Source organism: Salvia miltiorrhiza, chromosome 3, assembly GCF_028751815.1.
Source record: "Salvia miltiorrhiza cultivar Shanhuang (shh) chromosome 3, IMPLAD_Smil_shh, whole genome shotgun sequence".
NCBI lineage: Eukaryota > Viridiplantae > Streptophyta > Magnoliopsida > Lamiales > Lamiaceae > Salvia > Salvia miltiorrhiza.
Window position 1 is genome coordinate 44,418,800 of NC_080389.1, and position 18,205 is coordinate 44,437,004.

The following is an 18,205-nucleotide window of genomic DNA, read 5'->3' on the forward strand; positions in this document are numbered from 1 at the left end:
CCTAAAAATTATGGTTCAAAAGAGATGATACGAATTTTAAAAAAAAAGGTGTAATTGTATTTTAAGTGGAGATTGCGTCTCATATTTTTTTATAAATAGTGAATGAAAAAATTTGTAGAGTCATTTCCAAATAAAAAAATACCATAATTTTCGGAGATTCGAAGAGAGTACCTAATAATTTGATTCCATTTTCAAATATATACCGAACTCACTTTTCAGACATCAAATAATCACATTGGCAACAAAAATATTCATGAAGTTAAACGAAACGAAGTCGTTAGAAATTGACATAATTTTTTTAAAGAAATCACATCATTGCTTTAATTTGGAAACGAAGTCCACGTAGATCACCGGTAAGGTCATATATCTAAACTTGAAAATAAAATCAATTCATCAAAGTTTCGTGAGTGAACATATAAAGGGCGATAATTTTTTTTTTAATAAAAAGAGCAATTTTTCATCTAAAAATAATAATATCCCTTCTATCAAAGAAGCAATATTCCTATTTTCTCAAACAATTGATTAACTTTTTGAGAACGTTTACTTTTCAAAATTGATAAAATGTATAATTAAATATTTTGATCTTCAAGCGAAATGAATTAAGATAATAGGCATTATCAAATATACTAAAATATCCCAAAAATTCCAAGTCATTTTAATAAGCTAATGAATTAATACACAAAAACTAATCCTAAAAAATAAAGGCCTTTGCAATATAATAAGCATCTATTTATTATACTAGATCAACTGTACAATATAATAACATATCGTTGAGGGCGTAGCCACGGAGCAATTAGGGAATATGAGCTTCAATATCACACAAAACAATCACATATTATTCAAGTATTCAACCATAATATATTGACATATCCTGAAAGTCCAAAGTCATAATGTCATTTATCGAGACACTGGAAATTGACTGAATGGATTTTAGGAGGTTACATCAGCCTCTAAAGACTATAGTGAACAAGACTATACATACAAAATTCTCCCTGCAAAGTAATGAATATTGTAATGAATATTTACAAAATGGCTGAGTTAATCCAAACCAGAAAATACTGATATTGAAGAAAGATTGTTACCTTAGATATAATTAAGATTTTCAATTAAAAAAAATAATAAAAAATCACCTCCAGAACTGAAGAGGCTCTGTAGTTTCTTCTCTTTTTTGTTTGCTACAAATACAAGATAGAACTCAAGCACTTGCAACTGCTGCCTCTTCTTTATCATCTTCCATTTCTATAACATCTTTCCCTCGCTCTTCCTTAGCAAGCTCCTCCACCAATTCACGTTGCCTCTGGGTCAAGTTTCTGATGCAAGAATAAAAAGGCGTTGGTTGTAATGTCGAGAGCATAAGCTTTTGGGGACACTCAACATCAATGTTCTTGCATAATTCTCACACACTAGATGTTGTAGTTCTAGTATATATAGGGGTGAGCAAAAAATCCGAAACCGAATAACCGAATCGATCCAAACCGAAATTTTAAAATATGGTTCGGTTTTTTCGGATTTTTTAAACCGAACAAAACCGAAAAACCGAATTATATTTATATGTATATATATATATATATATGTATATATATAATATAATATTTTAATTATAATTTTATAATATCTAACTTCTAATATTTTTTTAATTTTAATAGTTTTTTTTCGAAATTTTCGGTTTTTTTTCGGATTAATTCGATTTTTCGGTTCGGTTCGGTTTTAATTATAAAAATTTCGGTTAATTTTTTTTTTTTCAAACCGAATAAAAATATGATTTGGTTTGGTTTTAGCAAAAACCAAACCATATAACCGAATGCACGCCCCTAAGTATAAAGTACCCACGAAACAATCCAATTGAGAAATTACGAGAAGAGGACAAGTAGTAGTATTGAACCTAGTCTAAGGTTAGGTACTTACGTTGGAATGCTAACTTTGAAGTGGACATATTCATCTCCAAGAGAAAACGAGTTTCTTACTTTGATCCCTGCACACAACATTTGAGACTTGTTATTGCATATTTAGGCGTTCAACAACGTAAACATTCTGCAAGTGGACAAAGGCGCGCAAGTACTAATAATTGGTATAGATCATAACAAAAATGCTGAAAACTTGTTATGTAAACCAAGAAACACTTTCAGATAAAATTTTACCTTTTTTCCTCAAAACAACCTTCTGTCCAGGTTGTGTGCCAGGGCGTACCTACAGATCATAACCAAACAAACAGAGAGTCAATTGTAGATGAATGACAATGCAGAAGATTATAGCAAAGCTTTCATATCAAAAGGCGTTTGGGACCAGAGTCACCAGAAACTACTGAACCCCACCAGACCATCCATCCAACCCAGATACATCAGGAGAAGACAGGCACACGAACAAATCAATGATGGAACCAAGTTGCTACCACTATGTTCCTTTTTCATACTTGTTTACTTAATAAAGAAGTCAATTTAAGCATACCTTAACAACAAGGTCTCCAGTTAGAGTTGGCACCCGAATTGTTCCTCCCAAAATTGCCTGAAAATAGGAGGAAACAGGATCAAGGAGACTCACTCATGAATAAAGAGACATTCAAACAACCAACTTTACTCGAATAGTATTTTCTATTACAGTCAATCATCTACCAACCCAGTTTAAACAATATTAATATGTGATTTTAAACAGTGGCCTATTTATCCGGTTAGGGCATGTGACCTTAAAGGAGTCAACATGCTCGTCAGATAGGAAGGGGAAACAAGCATGAAATGATTGCTGGAAGTAGTGATAAGAATAAGTAAGTTCTGTTTTTACTAGCTCCCTGACTTAGAATGAAATGATTGCAGCCCATTGCTTTGCTTAAAAATAAAAAATAGATCTTCTAGAAGTAATGATCACAAACCCTATATTTTTGTTTTAGCACCTACTTATGCTCCACCTCATGTCTCTCACACCAACAAACAAGAACTGTTCTTGTGTCCCCTCATTGGCCAATCTAAAATTCATTATCAGCTTGTTTATTAGGTGATGTCAGACTCTAATTCCATGAGTAATACCTGAGTGAAGCTCAATATTGCATCAACATGGATATCAGCCCCTTCTCTACGGAATACGGGGTCTTCTCTGACCTGTAAATACATCCAGCATGACAAGAGAGCGTAACTATCAGTCAAAATTTAAGCTACACTCGAAACAAAAACGCCCATTATAGAGATATATATGAATCTAATTACGCAACCTTTATCTTAACATAAAGATCACCAGGCTTATTTCCGTCGGGATCCACTCCCCCGCTTCTCGGTATCTTAATAGTCTCATCATGGTCCACCCCTGCATATGCAGATCAAGATACTTTACTCCATAGTAGATGTTACACAAAAATGATAAAGATTTCAAATATTCAGAACCATTAAATTCCGAAATCAATTTCATATCATTCCTTTAAACACTATTCCAGCATCCACCACCAGTTCCTCCTCAGGACCCCTGAGAGTTCAATTCATAATATACACACACGTACATATAGGCAATGGATAAAATAAACTCATTTTAAAATATAAACAAGGAACCAAATTCAGCCCTTAAATTGTGAAGATCTACAGTGGATTTATCACTTTGCTGAATGAATTTGTGGTCCTAGGATCGAATCCCATGGGGAGCAAAAATTTCATTGTTTTGAATTCATCACTTTTCACAGTGAATTCATCATGTGTTCACAATTTGTAATTTATACTATAATTGAAGTTTGTAGTCTAACCCTACCCTTTCACACACACACATATATATGTGTGTGTGTGTGCAAGGGTTCAAATAAGAACCATAAATTATTGTGAGAAGATAGAACTATTTTCAGCCCTTTAATCATTAAAATTCACGGTGGATGCACCATATTGATGGATTAATGCAATCTGGGTTCTAATCTCGGAGGGAGCGAAAATTTTATTATTTTCAAATACAATAAATTTCATTGCGAATGCAATAACTTTATAGGTCTATTGCAGTGTTCTCTCGGACTCATGATAAATGTAGTTCTTATAATAACATATATATATATATAGGAGGTTCAAATGAGGACGAGAACATTCTCGGCTCTTTGATCATGAAGATCTATGATAGATGCATCATCTTGATGGATGAATGCTTTGATCATGAAGATCTACGATGGTTGCATCATCTTGATGGATGAATGCAGCACCTGAATTCGAATCCTGGATGAAACGAAATTTTCATTTTTTTCAAGTGTAGTAAATTTTTCTGCGAATGCAGTAATTCTATACATCCCTTGCAATGTTCTCACGATAAATTCAATTCTTACAATAACCAACCCCTATATATATATATATATATATATATATATATATATATATAACCTCAAAGAAACAACGCATCCAAGTCTTGCTCGATTTCAAGGAAATGGTTTAGTTAAGGGATCCTCCAAGAGACCAAACATAGATTATTGATAAGGGCAGAGTAAGTGGATACAGTGAAATTAGTTACGAAGGTAACACATAACTTGCCTGCAGCTAAAGCGTATTTTCATTCTCTTAAAAAAATTCTTTCGACATTGAGGTCGTCAAATTAATGTCAATGTTTCCGGGAACTACTGAAATTGTTATAAGAAACCTTATGCAAACTATGTAATCGAACGAAGAGAACATGCAAAAAGAGAAAATGTTTTATCAACTGACCTGCCATGACATTGAACTTCACAGCTTTTGTGCCTCTGACTACCCGCCTACCCTTGCAAGACTTGCATAAGTTCTGTGCCAACAAGAAAAAGCACATTTTATAGTGCAACTACTATAGTTGCATATGCATATTTACAAGCCACAAACTAATGCAAGGACTTTCTTTAAGAAATTAATTTATTTTCAAGCATTTCCTCTTCTGAGCAAAGCTACCAGAACATGCTTGATGCTTCATCAACAATTAATGTAATGCATGAGTTTCCAATATCCAACCATCAGTTTCCAGAAATAAATGCATGTTCAAAACTTTCGCATGCTAAAAGATGCACATAATGTGGCTAATAAAGTTTGATTACGAGCCCAAAGTTTTTTTTTTTTACCCCAATATGCTTTGGTAACATAATAACCAGCTTTCTTCAACAAAGACGAGTCTGATTCCTAGGAGGAGGTTCCATGCTGAACAACCACTTACTCCCTATCACTCTAAACAGACACATTACCCATTCAATTAGCAATCAGATTGTGATAGCTAACTTGACAATCATCTACTGGTTTGTCTATTCACTGTCCACATAAAGATGTTCTAGCAAACAGTAGCATATATTGGAATGTATAAACTGCATACCGATACAATTTTTCCAGTTCCTCCACAGTTCGGACAAGTAGATTGTAGTGTCATATGAGCAGCTTGGGATACAACCTGTTAAGGAAAACCAATATATAGGTTTATTATATTAAAAGTATACTCTTCATCAAAAGTATTTATTATATCACGTTCCAATTCTATTTTAGCAATTCTCAACCCAGAGTCAATAAAAGAATAAGATAGGATATTTCGTTTTAAGTAATTATACCATAACATATAAAAATAATTGTATGTCTCTACAACCCATTTATCGGTCTTCCTAACGTATATCTCCGCTTCTGTTTTTATAATTTTTATGTCTTTTATAGAACCTATCATTTCTTCTATGCTCTCACCAGTTGGATGAGAATGAGAATACCTTCATGATATCCAAAAAGTCATAATGAGATTATTTTTCATTTTAGACTGGTTCTTTTGTAATTCTATTCGCGTTTTACCTCAGGTCTCAAATAGATAGCATATCTATGATGCTAATATATCTTTGTACCTTACTAATCATTGGCCGGACTTCAAAATGCTTATCAAGCTTTTCCAGCATGTACAGGTTTTTTTACTTTCGTTAGAGGCTTAAGAAAAGAGGACTTCTCTATAGTCTACGATGTTTAACATGCTTATGGGCTTGTCTTAGTGACTCTTCCTCTTTTCTAGGTTTTCTTGTGGGACTTTTTCCATCAATACAGCAAGGAATCATGCTATTTATCAGCCACACAAGGACCTCAAACAAAGTTGCACGCAACCTAGACAAGTGCAGAAGGTTAGGGAACGGGTCAGAAAACTCCTAGTGGTGATATAAAGCTACTCACCATGCCGGAACCTCTACAACGTTTACAAGTTTGAGGCCTGGTCCCTGGAGGAACACCAGTTCCACCTAAAAATGAACAACAATTAGAAAATACCAGAAGAAATATCAGAGTAAATTGCACATTCCATGAGTGTAAGATTAAACCAACCAACATATATAAAGTCCAAACAAGATACTCCCACTGTCCCGCTTCAAATGACCCCAAAAAATTGAGCAAGGAGATTAAGAAATGCGTGACAAGGGTGTAAAGTGGTGGTGGGACAACCCAAAAAATTGGGTCATTTAAAGTGGGACAGCCCAAAATAGAAATTGGGTCATTTGAAGTAGGAAGGAGGGAGCAATAAGTTAATGCGCACAGTAAGAATTTATTGATTTTGAATTTTGATTTGAGGAAACATGTATCACAATACCACAAGTATTGCAAGCCAAATCCATCACGATTGACATTGTTTTGGTGCAACCCTGGATGGCTTCCATAAAGGAAAGTTCAAGAGAAGCCTGTAGTCAATGTACAGAAATTGTGAGAACTAATTGAAATCCATTTAAAACGTAAGCAATCACTGCAACTCCTAACCTTCACATCCTCGCCACCCATGTCCCTATTGAAGATGTTGAAAATCTGATATCCAAACAGGGAATGCCACAATTAGTTAAACATGCAGTAAATTAGATATCTTGAAATATCCAGAAGGGATAAACAGTACTGAGCAGATGACAATAATACACAGCCCTAAGCCAACAATAATGTGTTAGTTCAGTGAGCCAACAGGCTAAGACAGCTACTTACCAGTTCGATATGTGCCCATAATTCTAAAACACATCTAGATATTACGCTTATATAGCCCAATGCCCACCATAGCTAGCCATCACCATACTACTAAATCCAAATTTGGTGTAAACTCGGGCATTGTTCAATATTATTCTCCAACCCCATTTTCAATTTGTTCTCCCAAAATCTAACCAAACGAACATAATGTTTCCACTATATTTTCCATATAATAATACAGACATTCTCAATTTTCTCATAACAATTCCTCTTAGAACACAGGCAGAAACACATGCAAAAAATAATTTGAAGTACATAACTGGGGTTGTTTATGAAGCTTGATGGGACAGGAATTGATATGTTTGCCTATAATGTCTTCTACCATCTTGGATAAGGTTTTAATATTAGGTTTGCTAAAAAAAACCCTTACCAATAGAGATACTTAATCCACGTTTTTTGGTTCAGCGCATTAGTACTCTTCATGAAATTCCTATTCTCTAAATTATTCTTTCAGTTTAAATTATTTATGCTAACCCACCATGTTAATTGAGGTGCATGCATGTAAATTGATGAAGAGTAATTTAGTCTAACAATAAGCTCATACCATTTGTATTTGTTTTTTGTTTTTTACAAATCACCTTGGAGGCATGACACGGAATCAAGCTTGAAATGGATGTCAAGCCCTTCCACTTTCATTGACTTTAATCTCTTAAGCAAATAAATACTACCCCCTCCGTCCACAAAAATTGTATTGTGGTTTGGAGGGCCCGGGTTTTAATAAATAGTTGGGAGATGTATATAAAGAGTAGAAGAGGTCCCATCAGACCCACCAAAATTGATGTATTAAATGATTGGATGTTTTGTAAATATTGAGTGTGAATGTGGTTTAAAATATAAGAGGTTATTTCCAAAAAAGGAAAGACTACAATTTCTGTGGACGGACAGAAGTAGTAATAAGACTACAATTTTTGTGGACGGAGGGAGTATGTTAGTAAGCATATCTAAAAATACAAACAAAATACTATGTAAGCATGCATATCCATCACTCTCCAATCAAATGTAGCAAACAAGCTCTTAACTTAATGATCAGACACTTCATGTAATAGCCAAACTAAATGATAAAGATAATGAAGAATAAATTGTATAGAGGCTCCACTGACAATACATCTCCAATTAGAAAGCCTCTTCCTTTCCCACCATAGCACCTTGGAATAGCTACTACCATTTCCAAACAAGCTACCTTAACATTTTTACATGACATCAACGGCAAAAACTGAGCCATTTCTTACAATTTCATTTCCTTAATTTTACTGGCAGCAATATATCAGATTTAACGCACACACCCCTTTTCATTAGTTATTAATTAGAAGGGTATTTACTGAACAACTTTTAAATATTCTGTTGTTGTATATAGCAGCACCTGCAGAGACTACAGATATAAGCTCAACAGACTTACATCAGCATTTTTAAATATGTCCTGGAAAGCATCTCCAAATGGATCAAACCCAGGACCTTCACCACTACCAGCGTGTTCAAAAGCTTCATGCCCAAGCTGTTGACAAGTTTCAACAGAATATTTAGATTGAGAAAATACTAACATCATAATGCTTCATGGAACCAAAAGAAAATAAAACAAGCAAAATCAACTTCCTTAAAATGTGCATAAGTAGTCAAAGCCTACACTATTCTTCTTCCAGGCTCCAACAATATCACTAGGCAGTAGGCACATTGAACTTCTTTCAGTTTATGCATTTCTCCACCAAGTTTAGAAAGCTATAGGAATATATTACCTACAGGTGAAGTAAAATGTTTTAAATGAAAAAAAAAAATGCAATTACTTATTTATGAGTACTTTGCTTGCCTTTTCAGAGATCATCGATAAGCATGAAGGATGAATCACTGGATGTTAAGATAATCTTGTGTATCTAAGTATCTTTTATAAGTGCGACACTGTCAAATTTCAACTGAAATTCCTTTTACACCATGGTATGGCATGCATATACATGATCTGAAAATACAAAATTCACACTCTTGGAACTATATTTCAATGTATAAGCAACTATATTCAGCAGAGATGTACACCTGGTCATATTGCTGCCGCTTCACTTCATCTTTCAAGACCTATGAAGAGTGGGATCGCATAACAGAATTAAAAACAGGCAAAAGTATATTATCAGGACATTTTATCGTGACAAACACTTGACTTAGTCACATACCTCATATGCTTTCTGAATTTCTTGAAATTTCTTTTCAGCTTCTGGATCATCCTTATTTGTATCTGGATGTAACTTCTTTGCGAGCTGCATGATCAAAGAAATCATATAGGTTGGGAACATTTTGACAGACGATTTTTTAGGATAAACGTGACAAAACCATCGCATACCCCATAATAAGCTTTCTTGATTTCTGGAGCAGTTGCACATTTACTAACACCGAGTAAATCGTAATAATCTCTAGATAATTGAGCTGGCCAGAAAAGTTCAATAGATCAAAAATAAGCGAAGGGAAAAAAGAATGTAACTCAGTATAAAGAATCGACAATGATAAGGAGAACGAGAAAAAACTAGACAAAACATATATCGCTTACCAGTGCTGTGAATTGACCTCGCTGCACCCAAGTTATTATTGGAAAATCGTAGCTTCAGCCAATAATTCTCGCTGCCCACTGTATTTCATAGAAACAAAGAGCATCTGATTTACTTAATTTAAGGAGGAGAAAAAACAAAAGAAGCATTTCCTCGCATAAAATTGAGGTACCATTTCCTAATTTGGCATTTGAAATAACCCGGGATTGACTGGACAGCGAGGTGCTGAAACTCCTGCATGCGTCATTCAATAGCGAATCACACAACTGCAACCATTTATAATAAAACAGATAAGAAGTCTCTATATCACTAAAGCAGCTATGTAAACATAAATGTACGTATATAGAGAGAGTACATATGAAGGCGAGTAGCGGAGAAGAATGCAGGAGAGGGAGCGGCGGGCGAGGCGGAGGCCTTGGAACCGCGCCATTGATTGATACTGCAAATGTAGAAACCGAAAAGAGAGGTCTTTGGTAAACTCACAAAAACCCTCGATAAACCCTAATCGTCACTAATCTTAGGGGAGAAGTAGGGCTGAGCAAAGTCGAATCGGAACCGCTAAATCAAATCAAATCGCCCGATTTGGTTCGATTTTATAGATAAAACGGTGTGATTCGGTTTGAAAAATTTCAAACTGCTAATTTTTGGTTTGGGTTCGATTTGAAAAAAACGGTTTGGTTTTTAAATCGAACCCACCCGAATTAATAATTATTATAATATATTATATATTTTAAAAATATTTAATTATTAAATTATTAAACATTAGAGTTTTATTTTAGATTCAAATTCAATATTTAGCATTTTAGAGCTGGGGTTTTTGTTTCTCCCTTTTTATTTAATATTATTGAAGTTAATCCCCCTTTTTATTTAGAGCAAAATTGTTCCATTTTGTGGAAAATAGCTTAGTTTAAAAAATAAAAAAGTGAAACGGTTTAAGCAAAACCGAACTGAATCGAACCAAAAATTTACTGTCGGTTTGATTCGGTTATGGCAAGTGAAACAGTTTGGTTTGGTTTGAATTTTTTAGGGCGGTTTAGGTTTTTGTTTTTTTAGTACGGTTTGGTTTCAACTCGAACCGCCCGAATGCTCACCCCTAGGAAAAAGGGAGGAGGGGTTTGGGAAGGCTCTAGTAATTTCAGACTTTTAAATTATATACTTACGTATATTATATTCTTTATAATATTTGAAATTCTATAATACTATCACGTTAAATCATGTATTGCAAAGTAAATTCCATAAAATAAATATTACTAGTATTCATGTTATGTGGAATAACTATGAAATATTTTGTTATAATGTTGGATGGGTTCTTATCATATAGTGTTGGTGCTTGGACTTACGATATAATGTTGTTGAAAACACTACGTAAAAGGTTGAATATAAAAGTAAAAGAGTTTTTTTTTAGGAAAAAAAGGTTATATAGTATTAATTTACGTCACATTCTATAATATCCCGAAGTTATGAAGGAAAATTGTACTCCCTCTGTCTCACGAATCTTGACATTGTTGGGTCCCGAAAGGTCTCGAATAGCTGTATGGAGGGGAATACACCTATAGGCTATTTTAATTTCAAAACACTTGAAAACAAACCAACACAACCTTTAACAGTTAAAAGAGTTTTAGAAAAACTTCGATTGCTGACTGATACTGAATATCTCTTCAGTAAGGAGTTATCAGTTAAGTCCGAGACTTTAACTGATATGCGTTAGGCTTCAGTCAGGTTTGTAAAACAGATGAGTGTTATGAATCTTACTGACTATCCGAAGATTTATCAGTTAGACTAATAACACTGGCAACGGAAAACTTTACTTTGAAATAGCCTTAGTGATTAATCACGTTGTCAAGATTTATGTTTCACTTTGCAGTTAATCAGTTTCACTTAACGAAAGGTTTGTGCACAGATAAGAAAATAAATACTGAAAGCGATAAACAACAAAGGGAGTTTTACGTGGTTCGGAATCCAATTCCTACATCCACGGTCAGTTGATCACACTGACAAACTTCACTGGGCTTGTGCTTACGGGTGCACAACAAACCTAAACAACCAAAATCCAATCTTCGGTACCAACACACGGATTTCTCACTCTTAGCTTCACTGAGACAAAACTATGTCTTTCCGCAAAGACTAAGATCTCACGGAGTCAGAGCACTGGTCTGAACTCCTATCGGCTCAAACACTCGTTTCGGTCAGTTGAAATGATGTTCGAAAACTTGCCAACTAGATTACAAAGAGCAGGCTCTCTGTAATCAGTTATACCTAGGCTTTGGATATACAATATTTTCATAAGTTCTAAGAGAATGTATATAATCAGTAGAGACTGATTTTTGGCTTTGAGATTCTCTTCTTCGATTCAAACTTTGGATGGCTTTGGATTGCTGAGTAACGAATTCGGCAGCATTTCAGCTTATGTATTTGAATCAGTGAAGATTGAAGTGATCCTCGAGCTCCATTTATAGGAGAGATCTTGAATAGATCCGTTGGGGGAGAAGGTCTTCAAGAATTCATCCATTGGAGATAGATTTGAACTTTGCTGAGGCTTCAATCTTCGAGGTTCCTTGTTTGGTGAGAACGACTACTTGGTACAGGGGATACGGCGTCTCTGAAAAAGGTAATCACCAAAAAGGAAGGCTCTGCAGAGAAATGCCGATCCTTGAAATCTCTACATTTAATTTGGCTGTACTCTGGGAGTGCGTGGCTTCCTTTAAGCTTTGGAGGTTCAGTCCGAGGAAGAATGTTAACTGATACTTGACTTTAGTATCAGTCCCCTGAATCCACGTGGCCTGCATTAAGTGATCAGTCATAACTGATTCTTGGACTGATCAGTCAAATATCAGTATTTGACTCTGCCTTAATTCGTTACATCAGTCGACATATTCAGTCCTCCGGTCTTCAGTCTTTCGAACAGTTCTAGTCTATTACAAAGGAAAACCTAAGGATTTTGGTATCATCAAAACTAGGATTATGATATTTCATTAAGTTCCCAACAGACATGTATTCCTTTTTGGGCCGTCCTACGAATCTTGACACATTTTCAAATAAGGTAGTAATAATTATTACATTCACTACCTTCTCTCTCCTACTTTATCACTTTTATACTTTATTAACTACACACTTAAAACACTAATCTATAACTCATTAATTCTCGTGCCAAAACCAAATGTGTCAAGATTCGTGGGACGGAAGGAGTATTTCTGAATAATCATATCATGAGAAGTAATAGCTAAACTAGCAAGCGCATGAGGTTAATATATTCTTTTCAAGTTAATAAAAGAAAGTAATTTGTGAAGATAAAAAATTGAAAATAATGGACTTTCTTCATGTACATAGATAGACCATTTATCCTTAATGGTTAAAACAAAAAATAAATATAAAAAAAAAGTTCTGAAAAAATCCTCCCAAACCAACGCCCCCCTCCCACCTGTACCCTAATTGCCAACATCCCCAAATCTCATTTATGCATCGTCATCGTCGTCGCATCCACGGCCACGTCTCTACGTCGTCGTCGCTTAAGATCCCTTTCTCTCTCTCGATTATTCCCCTCCACTTCCCTTTCCCCATTTCTGCGTCGTCACCACCCCCCTCATTTTGCGCCATTGTTGTCCTCCACCACAACCAACGCTGCTACGATCGCTTCCTCAATCTCCACTATCTTTCTCTCTCCTATTTGCTTCTACCGTTCTCATTTTTGCATCGATATTTTCCTTCACCATCGACACCATTACGCTGCCGCGTCTTCACCTTGATTTTCCAGCGCCAATGCCACCTTTGAACTATTATTACACACTTTTACGGAAAATGTGTAACAGTGTAAAAGTATGTAAAATACATCTATCTATACTGTTGTAGATGTAGGAGGAGCTGTTTCCACCGTCGCGTGGTTAGGCTGGAGCTCTGCTCGCCGGACTTGCCCTCTCTCAGCGACGCGTCGTCCTCGTCAGCGTCGTCTCTCCAGTAGCAGCTCTTGCCCAAAATGAGAGAGAGTTAGGGTTTCTCAAAAATGGGAAGATTTAATAAAACTAGCAGCGACACCTCTTACCCAAAATGAGAGAGTTAGATTTTCTTGAAAATGGGAAGATTTAAGTAAATTAGAATTAGCAGTTAATTAAGGAATTAAGTGGGTTATTGAGGAGGATGCATGAATGGCAAAATAAAATAAATATTGAAGTCCATGAAGGGTATAATTGTACAAAAAGTGAAATGAGACTCTTTTTGGTGGACAAAAAAAAGGGGGTAAGTAGGACTCTTTTTTGTGGACGAAGGGAGTAATATTAAAGCAAAGATTTGTGGGGGAATGTGTTTTCCGACAATTGCAGCTTCCTTTAGCCCAAAAGTTATTGCTTGATTATCCGCTGGGTTTAGAGAAAATCTGCAGTTTTGGCTTTTAATATTTTAATATTTTCCTTTTCTTTACACATCTAAAGAATATTAATGCACAGTTTGTGCATTTTCGCCAACAGCATCTTTCTATAAACCAGTGGATATCTTGAAAATTTTCTGTCTGCTGTGTAATATATATTTGTGCACAAGTTGGTTTCCCGCCAACAGCAGCATTTCTTTATCCAATGTGCATATCCATCTCACTATTATCCAATGTGCACACGTTTCTTTATCCAGTGTGCACATCCAACTTCTGAAGCCAATTAGTTGATATCTCATGCCTATAAATATCAGATTAGATCAGACAACATTTTTTTCACAATGAATAATTTTTCTCTCTCTTCTTAGTTCTGATAAGAGAGCGATGGAGATGGATGGAAGACGGCCTGCGGCGCCGGATCTAGAGAACAGAGACAGACGGCGAGGAAGGGTGGATTCCGACGAGGTGACGAGAGAGAGATGGTCAGAGAGGGAGAGAGGCGCCGATTCCAGCAACGGCGTCGGCGCAACGCGGCGCAAGAGTAGTCGAGATGGTGAGAGTATATGTGAGTGTGAGTGTGAGTGTGCTGTGTGTTTTGTGCGAGAGTGTGTGTTAGTGTTTGTGTGTATTTGACAGGTGTGTGTGCGTGAGTGTGTTGTGGTGTGGTGTGTGTGTGACGTGAATTAGGGTTGATGGAGGTATTAATGGAGAAATGAGACACAGAGAATGAAAACATTGAAAAGAAGTAGAGAGAAGATGAAGTGGCGCAGCTTTACAAGAGTGAGAATGAAGAAATTGAAAAAGAAATATAGAAAGAAGATGAGAAGCACCACTACTTTACAATTAAAATTAGGATTGTTTAAGTTGTACTCTATTTTGCCTTTCAAAAAAGTTGTACTGCATTTTGTATTCTTTTTTATCATCATTTTAATATTTTTTAATTAGTTTTGTATGTTGCCTAGATTGTTGAAACTAAGTGATATTTTTAAAACATGAGAGATTGATTTAATTAAATTTAGTTTGAGCTCATTATTTCTTTAACGTAATAACTTGGGCTTTATATTTCTTTTCTTTTTTCGAGGGAACTTGGGCTTTATATTTCAAATATTTTAATTCAATTAAGATTCCAAAATTATCATAGTATAGTCATATTGTTGATATATATATATATATATATATATATATATATATATATATATATATATATGGTTCAATTCAATAGAAAATAACCCCTTACCTTAAGAAGTAAGAACAAATCTACACCATTCAATAAATCTACACCATTCAAAGACAATGGATAATGGTGGAACATAGGTCTATATTACAATGTCATCGACGTTCAAATAATTGTAGCAAGTATATTGGGAACAACAGCCAAACAAAAATATTTATGCAACAATGTTATGAACTTCTTATATACTGTGTTGAACGTAAGTAAGTAATTTCATGAATGTAATAGTTACCTATTGATACCGTAAGTAGCATCAAATGAAACAGCCTCACCAAATAGCTTGTAGTTCTTTACTGCATGTTCATCTGTCCAGATCAGACGTTGTAACTTTTTTTCTTCGTCTAGATCTATGAAAAATTTGAATCCTCCTAACTCCTGTTTGTTGGAAAATGCCTCTAGCAACATGTGTGCATCCGAATCTTTCGAGTACACCTTCAAGTCTCTAACGTAGTTCTTGAAGTCATCACTAGTACATCCCAATTCATCGTAGTTACCGACAATTTCCCGATACATGCGAAATGTACGCATCGGTCCAATATTTGCCTTTATTCCAGATTCAATAAGCATTTGAGGAAATTCCCCAACATTCCTGTTGCTAGGCATCAAATGGCGAGATGGACCAGGAACCATTGAATGCGTATGGCCTTCAATAAATACACGAATATAGTAACGTCCACCCGTTGTAATTTGTAAAATCATTTTGGCATCGCAATCAGCTCGGCAAGAGGTAGTCTTTCTCTTTTTAGATTTTGCAGTTGCAGGATCATATAGTTGTTCATCTGCATATTCCCAGATGCCTTGTCTGTTGCATAGCACATAACGTATGCGGATAGTGCCATCCTTGGACTTCGAAGTAGTGCCCAATCGAACTTCAAACCCACACTCCTTAGCATAAAACTTGTTAAACTCGATACCATCTAATTCGGTATCAAAAGTTTTTCCAACATATGGTCGTGAGGTTGCGTTGCATGTAGGGAAGTGTAGACCAGGAGGAGGGTTCGTTGAAAAATCTGAAATGATAGATTCACAAAACGTGATATAATACATGTAATGGAGGTTCATTACAGAATTTGATATATTCAATAAAATAATAAAAAGGTTCAATGAAACGCAAAGAATATTTGTTTCCAAACAAACTGATATTGACATATGAAACTGTTATTTACTGTATCATTATCGACTCCCTAACAAAAAAGAGTAAATAACAACTACAAACATCAAACAAACAAAATCATGATACAATATAAAATAAGTACGAAACAATGAAAGAGGATGTTTTAATTATCTATACGCACCTTCGATAATCATCGACTCCTGCTCGTTACAATTTGATTGTGTCATGATAACTAGTTTTTTCTTGAGAAATGGGAAAACATAAACGGCAGACGTGAATAATGACGAATCCCTTAGGTCTGCATTGAATTGTATTCAAGATATAATCTTCAATAATATCTTTAAAATATAGAAAGATTACTACTGGACGAAATTAGTTATAATTAAATATGCAAAGACTAATCTAACCTTACTTCACAAAAAAAACGGCAGATGTGGAGATTGATTCTATCCGTTAGATCATAATAATTCAATGGATATATATGATTGATTCTCACTTCTCACCATATATGTCCTTCTCAATTGAACCATTGCCTATATATATATATATATATATATATATATATATATAGAGTGGGCTATATATATATATATATATATATATATATATATATATATATAGAGTGGGGCTATATATATATATATAGAGTGGGGCTATATATATATATATATATATATATATAGCCTATATATATATATATATATATATATATATATATATATATATATATATATAGAGTGGGGCTATAATAAAAACACATCTTTTTGTAAAAACTAAAAACGGCTGAATTCTATGTAGAACACGTATGAATTAGCTGTGTAACTGTATGAATTGCGAAAGGTCCTGAGTTCGACTGAATTCTATGTAGAACACGTATGAATTTCGCAATTCATACAGTTACACAGCTAATTCATACGTGTTCTACATAGAATTCATACATTTTAGCCGTTTTTAGTTTTTACAAAAAGATGTATTTTCACCCTAGCCCAACCCTATATATATATATATATATATATATATATATATAGGGGAGTGATCCATAAAGAATACCCCTAAATAAAGAATAGAGAATAATCATAATCCTTAAGATCTACCTAATCTAACGGTAGATAAAATTTCAAAAAAATATTTAAAAAAAACAAATAAACAAACAAAACGCGTCCAATAAAATGTTTGAACAACTAAGTAGGCGGAAGGTTTTTTTGGGGAATTTACACAAATAGTAAATTGGAAAGTTCCGATTTTCACTCTCCCATATTCTCGTTTTAATTATTAATTAATGTCATTGTTTACCCGACTAATTGACTAAATGTGGTGGACCAATTTTCCTAAAAAAAAAAAAAATTACCCTAATTTTTTATTTGTGCGCCGCCACTGCTACTGCCAGTTTCTGAGCCGCCGCTGCACTGCTTCTTCCTTGCTGTTGTTCTCCAGCCATTGATACTTCTACCTAGGGTTTGATTTTCACAACCTTTCTACCACATGTCTAACTCTAAATCTGCTGCCCTAGGAACCACCATTAAATTTGCTTTGGTCTCGTGCGTTTTTGCTGTTTCTCGGATCTCAGAAGAAAAAAACACATGTTTTGAATGATCCTGTTGCGTCTACGGATCCCAAGTATGATGCTTGGAGTGCATTGTGCTGTTATGACATGGTTGTTGAATAGTCTGGACGACTCCGTCAGTAAGAATATCATGTTCCTTGACACTGCTAAGGTCATGTAAGATACGTTAAAACAGATGTATTCCAATGAAAAGAATGTTTCTCGTGTGTTCGAGTTGTATGAGAAGCTTTTCTCTCATACTCAGTCCGGCTAATCTATTAATGAGTACTTTTCCACCCTCAAAGGACTCGCTGATGAAATTCTTGTTTATCACCCACTCTCTTGTAGTGCGACGCAGCGGGCGACTCAGTGGGAAGAATTCATGGTTGCCAAATTCCTATCTGGTTTGGAAGCTGATCTTCGACCCGTTCGTGACAGTTTGTTGTCTAGTGATAATGTTCCTACGTTATCTAATGCCTTATCTCGTGTGCTTCATGTTGCAACTGGTCGTG

The 18,205-nt window shown here is 35.1% G+C and overlaps 2 protein-coding genes across 5 annotated transcripts; both read right to left on the reverse strand.

Annotated features, from left to right (window-relative positions):
• Positions 1-815: 815 nt before the first annotated feature.
• Positions 816-10,008, reverse strand: LOC131015963 (chaperone protein dnaJ GFA2, mitochondrial-like). 4 transcript variants are annotated; one of them, XR_009098804.1, is made up of 19 exons: positions 9,804-10,008; positions 9,621-9,682; positions 9,451-9,528; positions 9,247-9,329; positions 9,080-9,163; positions 8,946-8,984; positions 8,320-8,415; positions 6,672-6,716; positions 6,508-6,595; positions 6,099-6,163; positions 5,275-5,349; positions 4,650-4,722; positions 3,200-3,291; positions 3,018-3,089; positions 2,446-2,502; positions 2,139-2,187; positions 1,906-1,972; positions 1,131-1,310; positions 816-992 (listed from the first exon to the last, which is right to left on the reverse strand). XR_009098804.1 is itself a non-coding variant. In XM_057944480.1 (18 exons), coding segments are annotated over exons 1-18 (1,242 nt in total). In that variant the 5' UTR covers positions 9,806-10,008; the 3' UTR covers positions 816-1,195. The 4 variants fall into 4 exon arrangements, 2 of the variants coding, with proteins under 2 accessions (XP_057800463.1, XP_057800462.1); XR_009098803.1 differs by having other exon boundaries at positions 9,621-9,714; positions 9,804-10,002; XM_057944480.1 differs by having other exon boundaries at positions 816-1,310.
• A 5,256-nt stretch (positions 10,009-15,264) lies between these two features.
• LOC131018857 (protein FAR1-RELATED SEQUENCE 5-like) lies at positions 15,265-16,377 on the reverse strand. Its single transcript, XM_057947556.1, has 2 exons — positions 16,332-16,377; positions 15,265-16,046 (listed from the first exon to the last, which is right to left on the reverse strand). The coding sequence occupies exons 1-2, from the start codon at positions 16,375-16,377 to the stop codon at positions 15,265-15,267; spliced, it is 828 nt and encodes a 275-aa protein (XP_057803539.1).
• Between the last annotated feature and the right edge of the window lie 1,828 nt (positions 16,378-18,205).

What these genes read in the sequence shown, in the direction of transcription:
- LOC131015963 (XM_057944479.1), bottom strand. Translation starts at nt 9,878, where the DNA reads ATGGCGCGGTTCCAAGGCCTCCGCCTCGCCCGCCGCTCCCTCTCCTGC. An exon ending in AAATGCCAAATTAGGAAATG is followed by an intron (nt 9,529 to 9,620) that starts GTACCTCAATTT and finishes TATGAAATACAG; the next exon opens with TGGGCAGCGAGAATTATTGG. An exon ending in GAACTGGAAAAATTGTATCG is followed by an intron (nt 4,723 to 5,274) that starts GTATGCAGTTTA and finishes TTGTTGGCACAG; the next exon opens with AACTTATGCAAGTCTTGCAA.
- LOC131018857 (XM_057947556.1), bottom strand. Translation starts at nt 16,377, where the DNA reads ATGACACAATCAAATTGTAACGAGCAGGAGTCGATGATTATCGAAG. An exon ending in GGAGTCGATGATTATCGAAG is followed by an intron (nt 16,047 to 16,331) that starts GTGCGTATAGAT and finishes CTATCATTTCAG; the next exon opens with ATTTTTCAACGAACCCTCCT.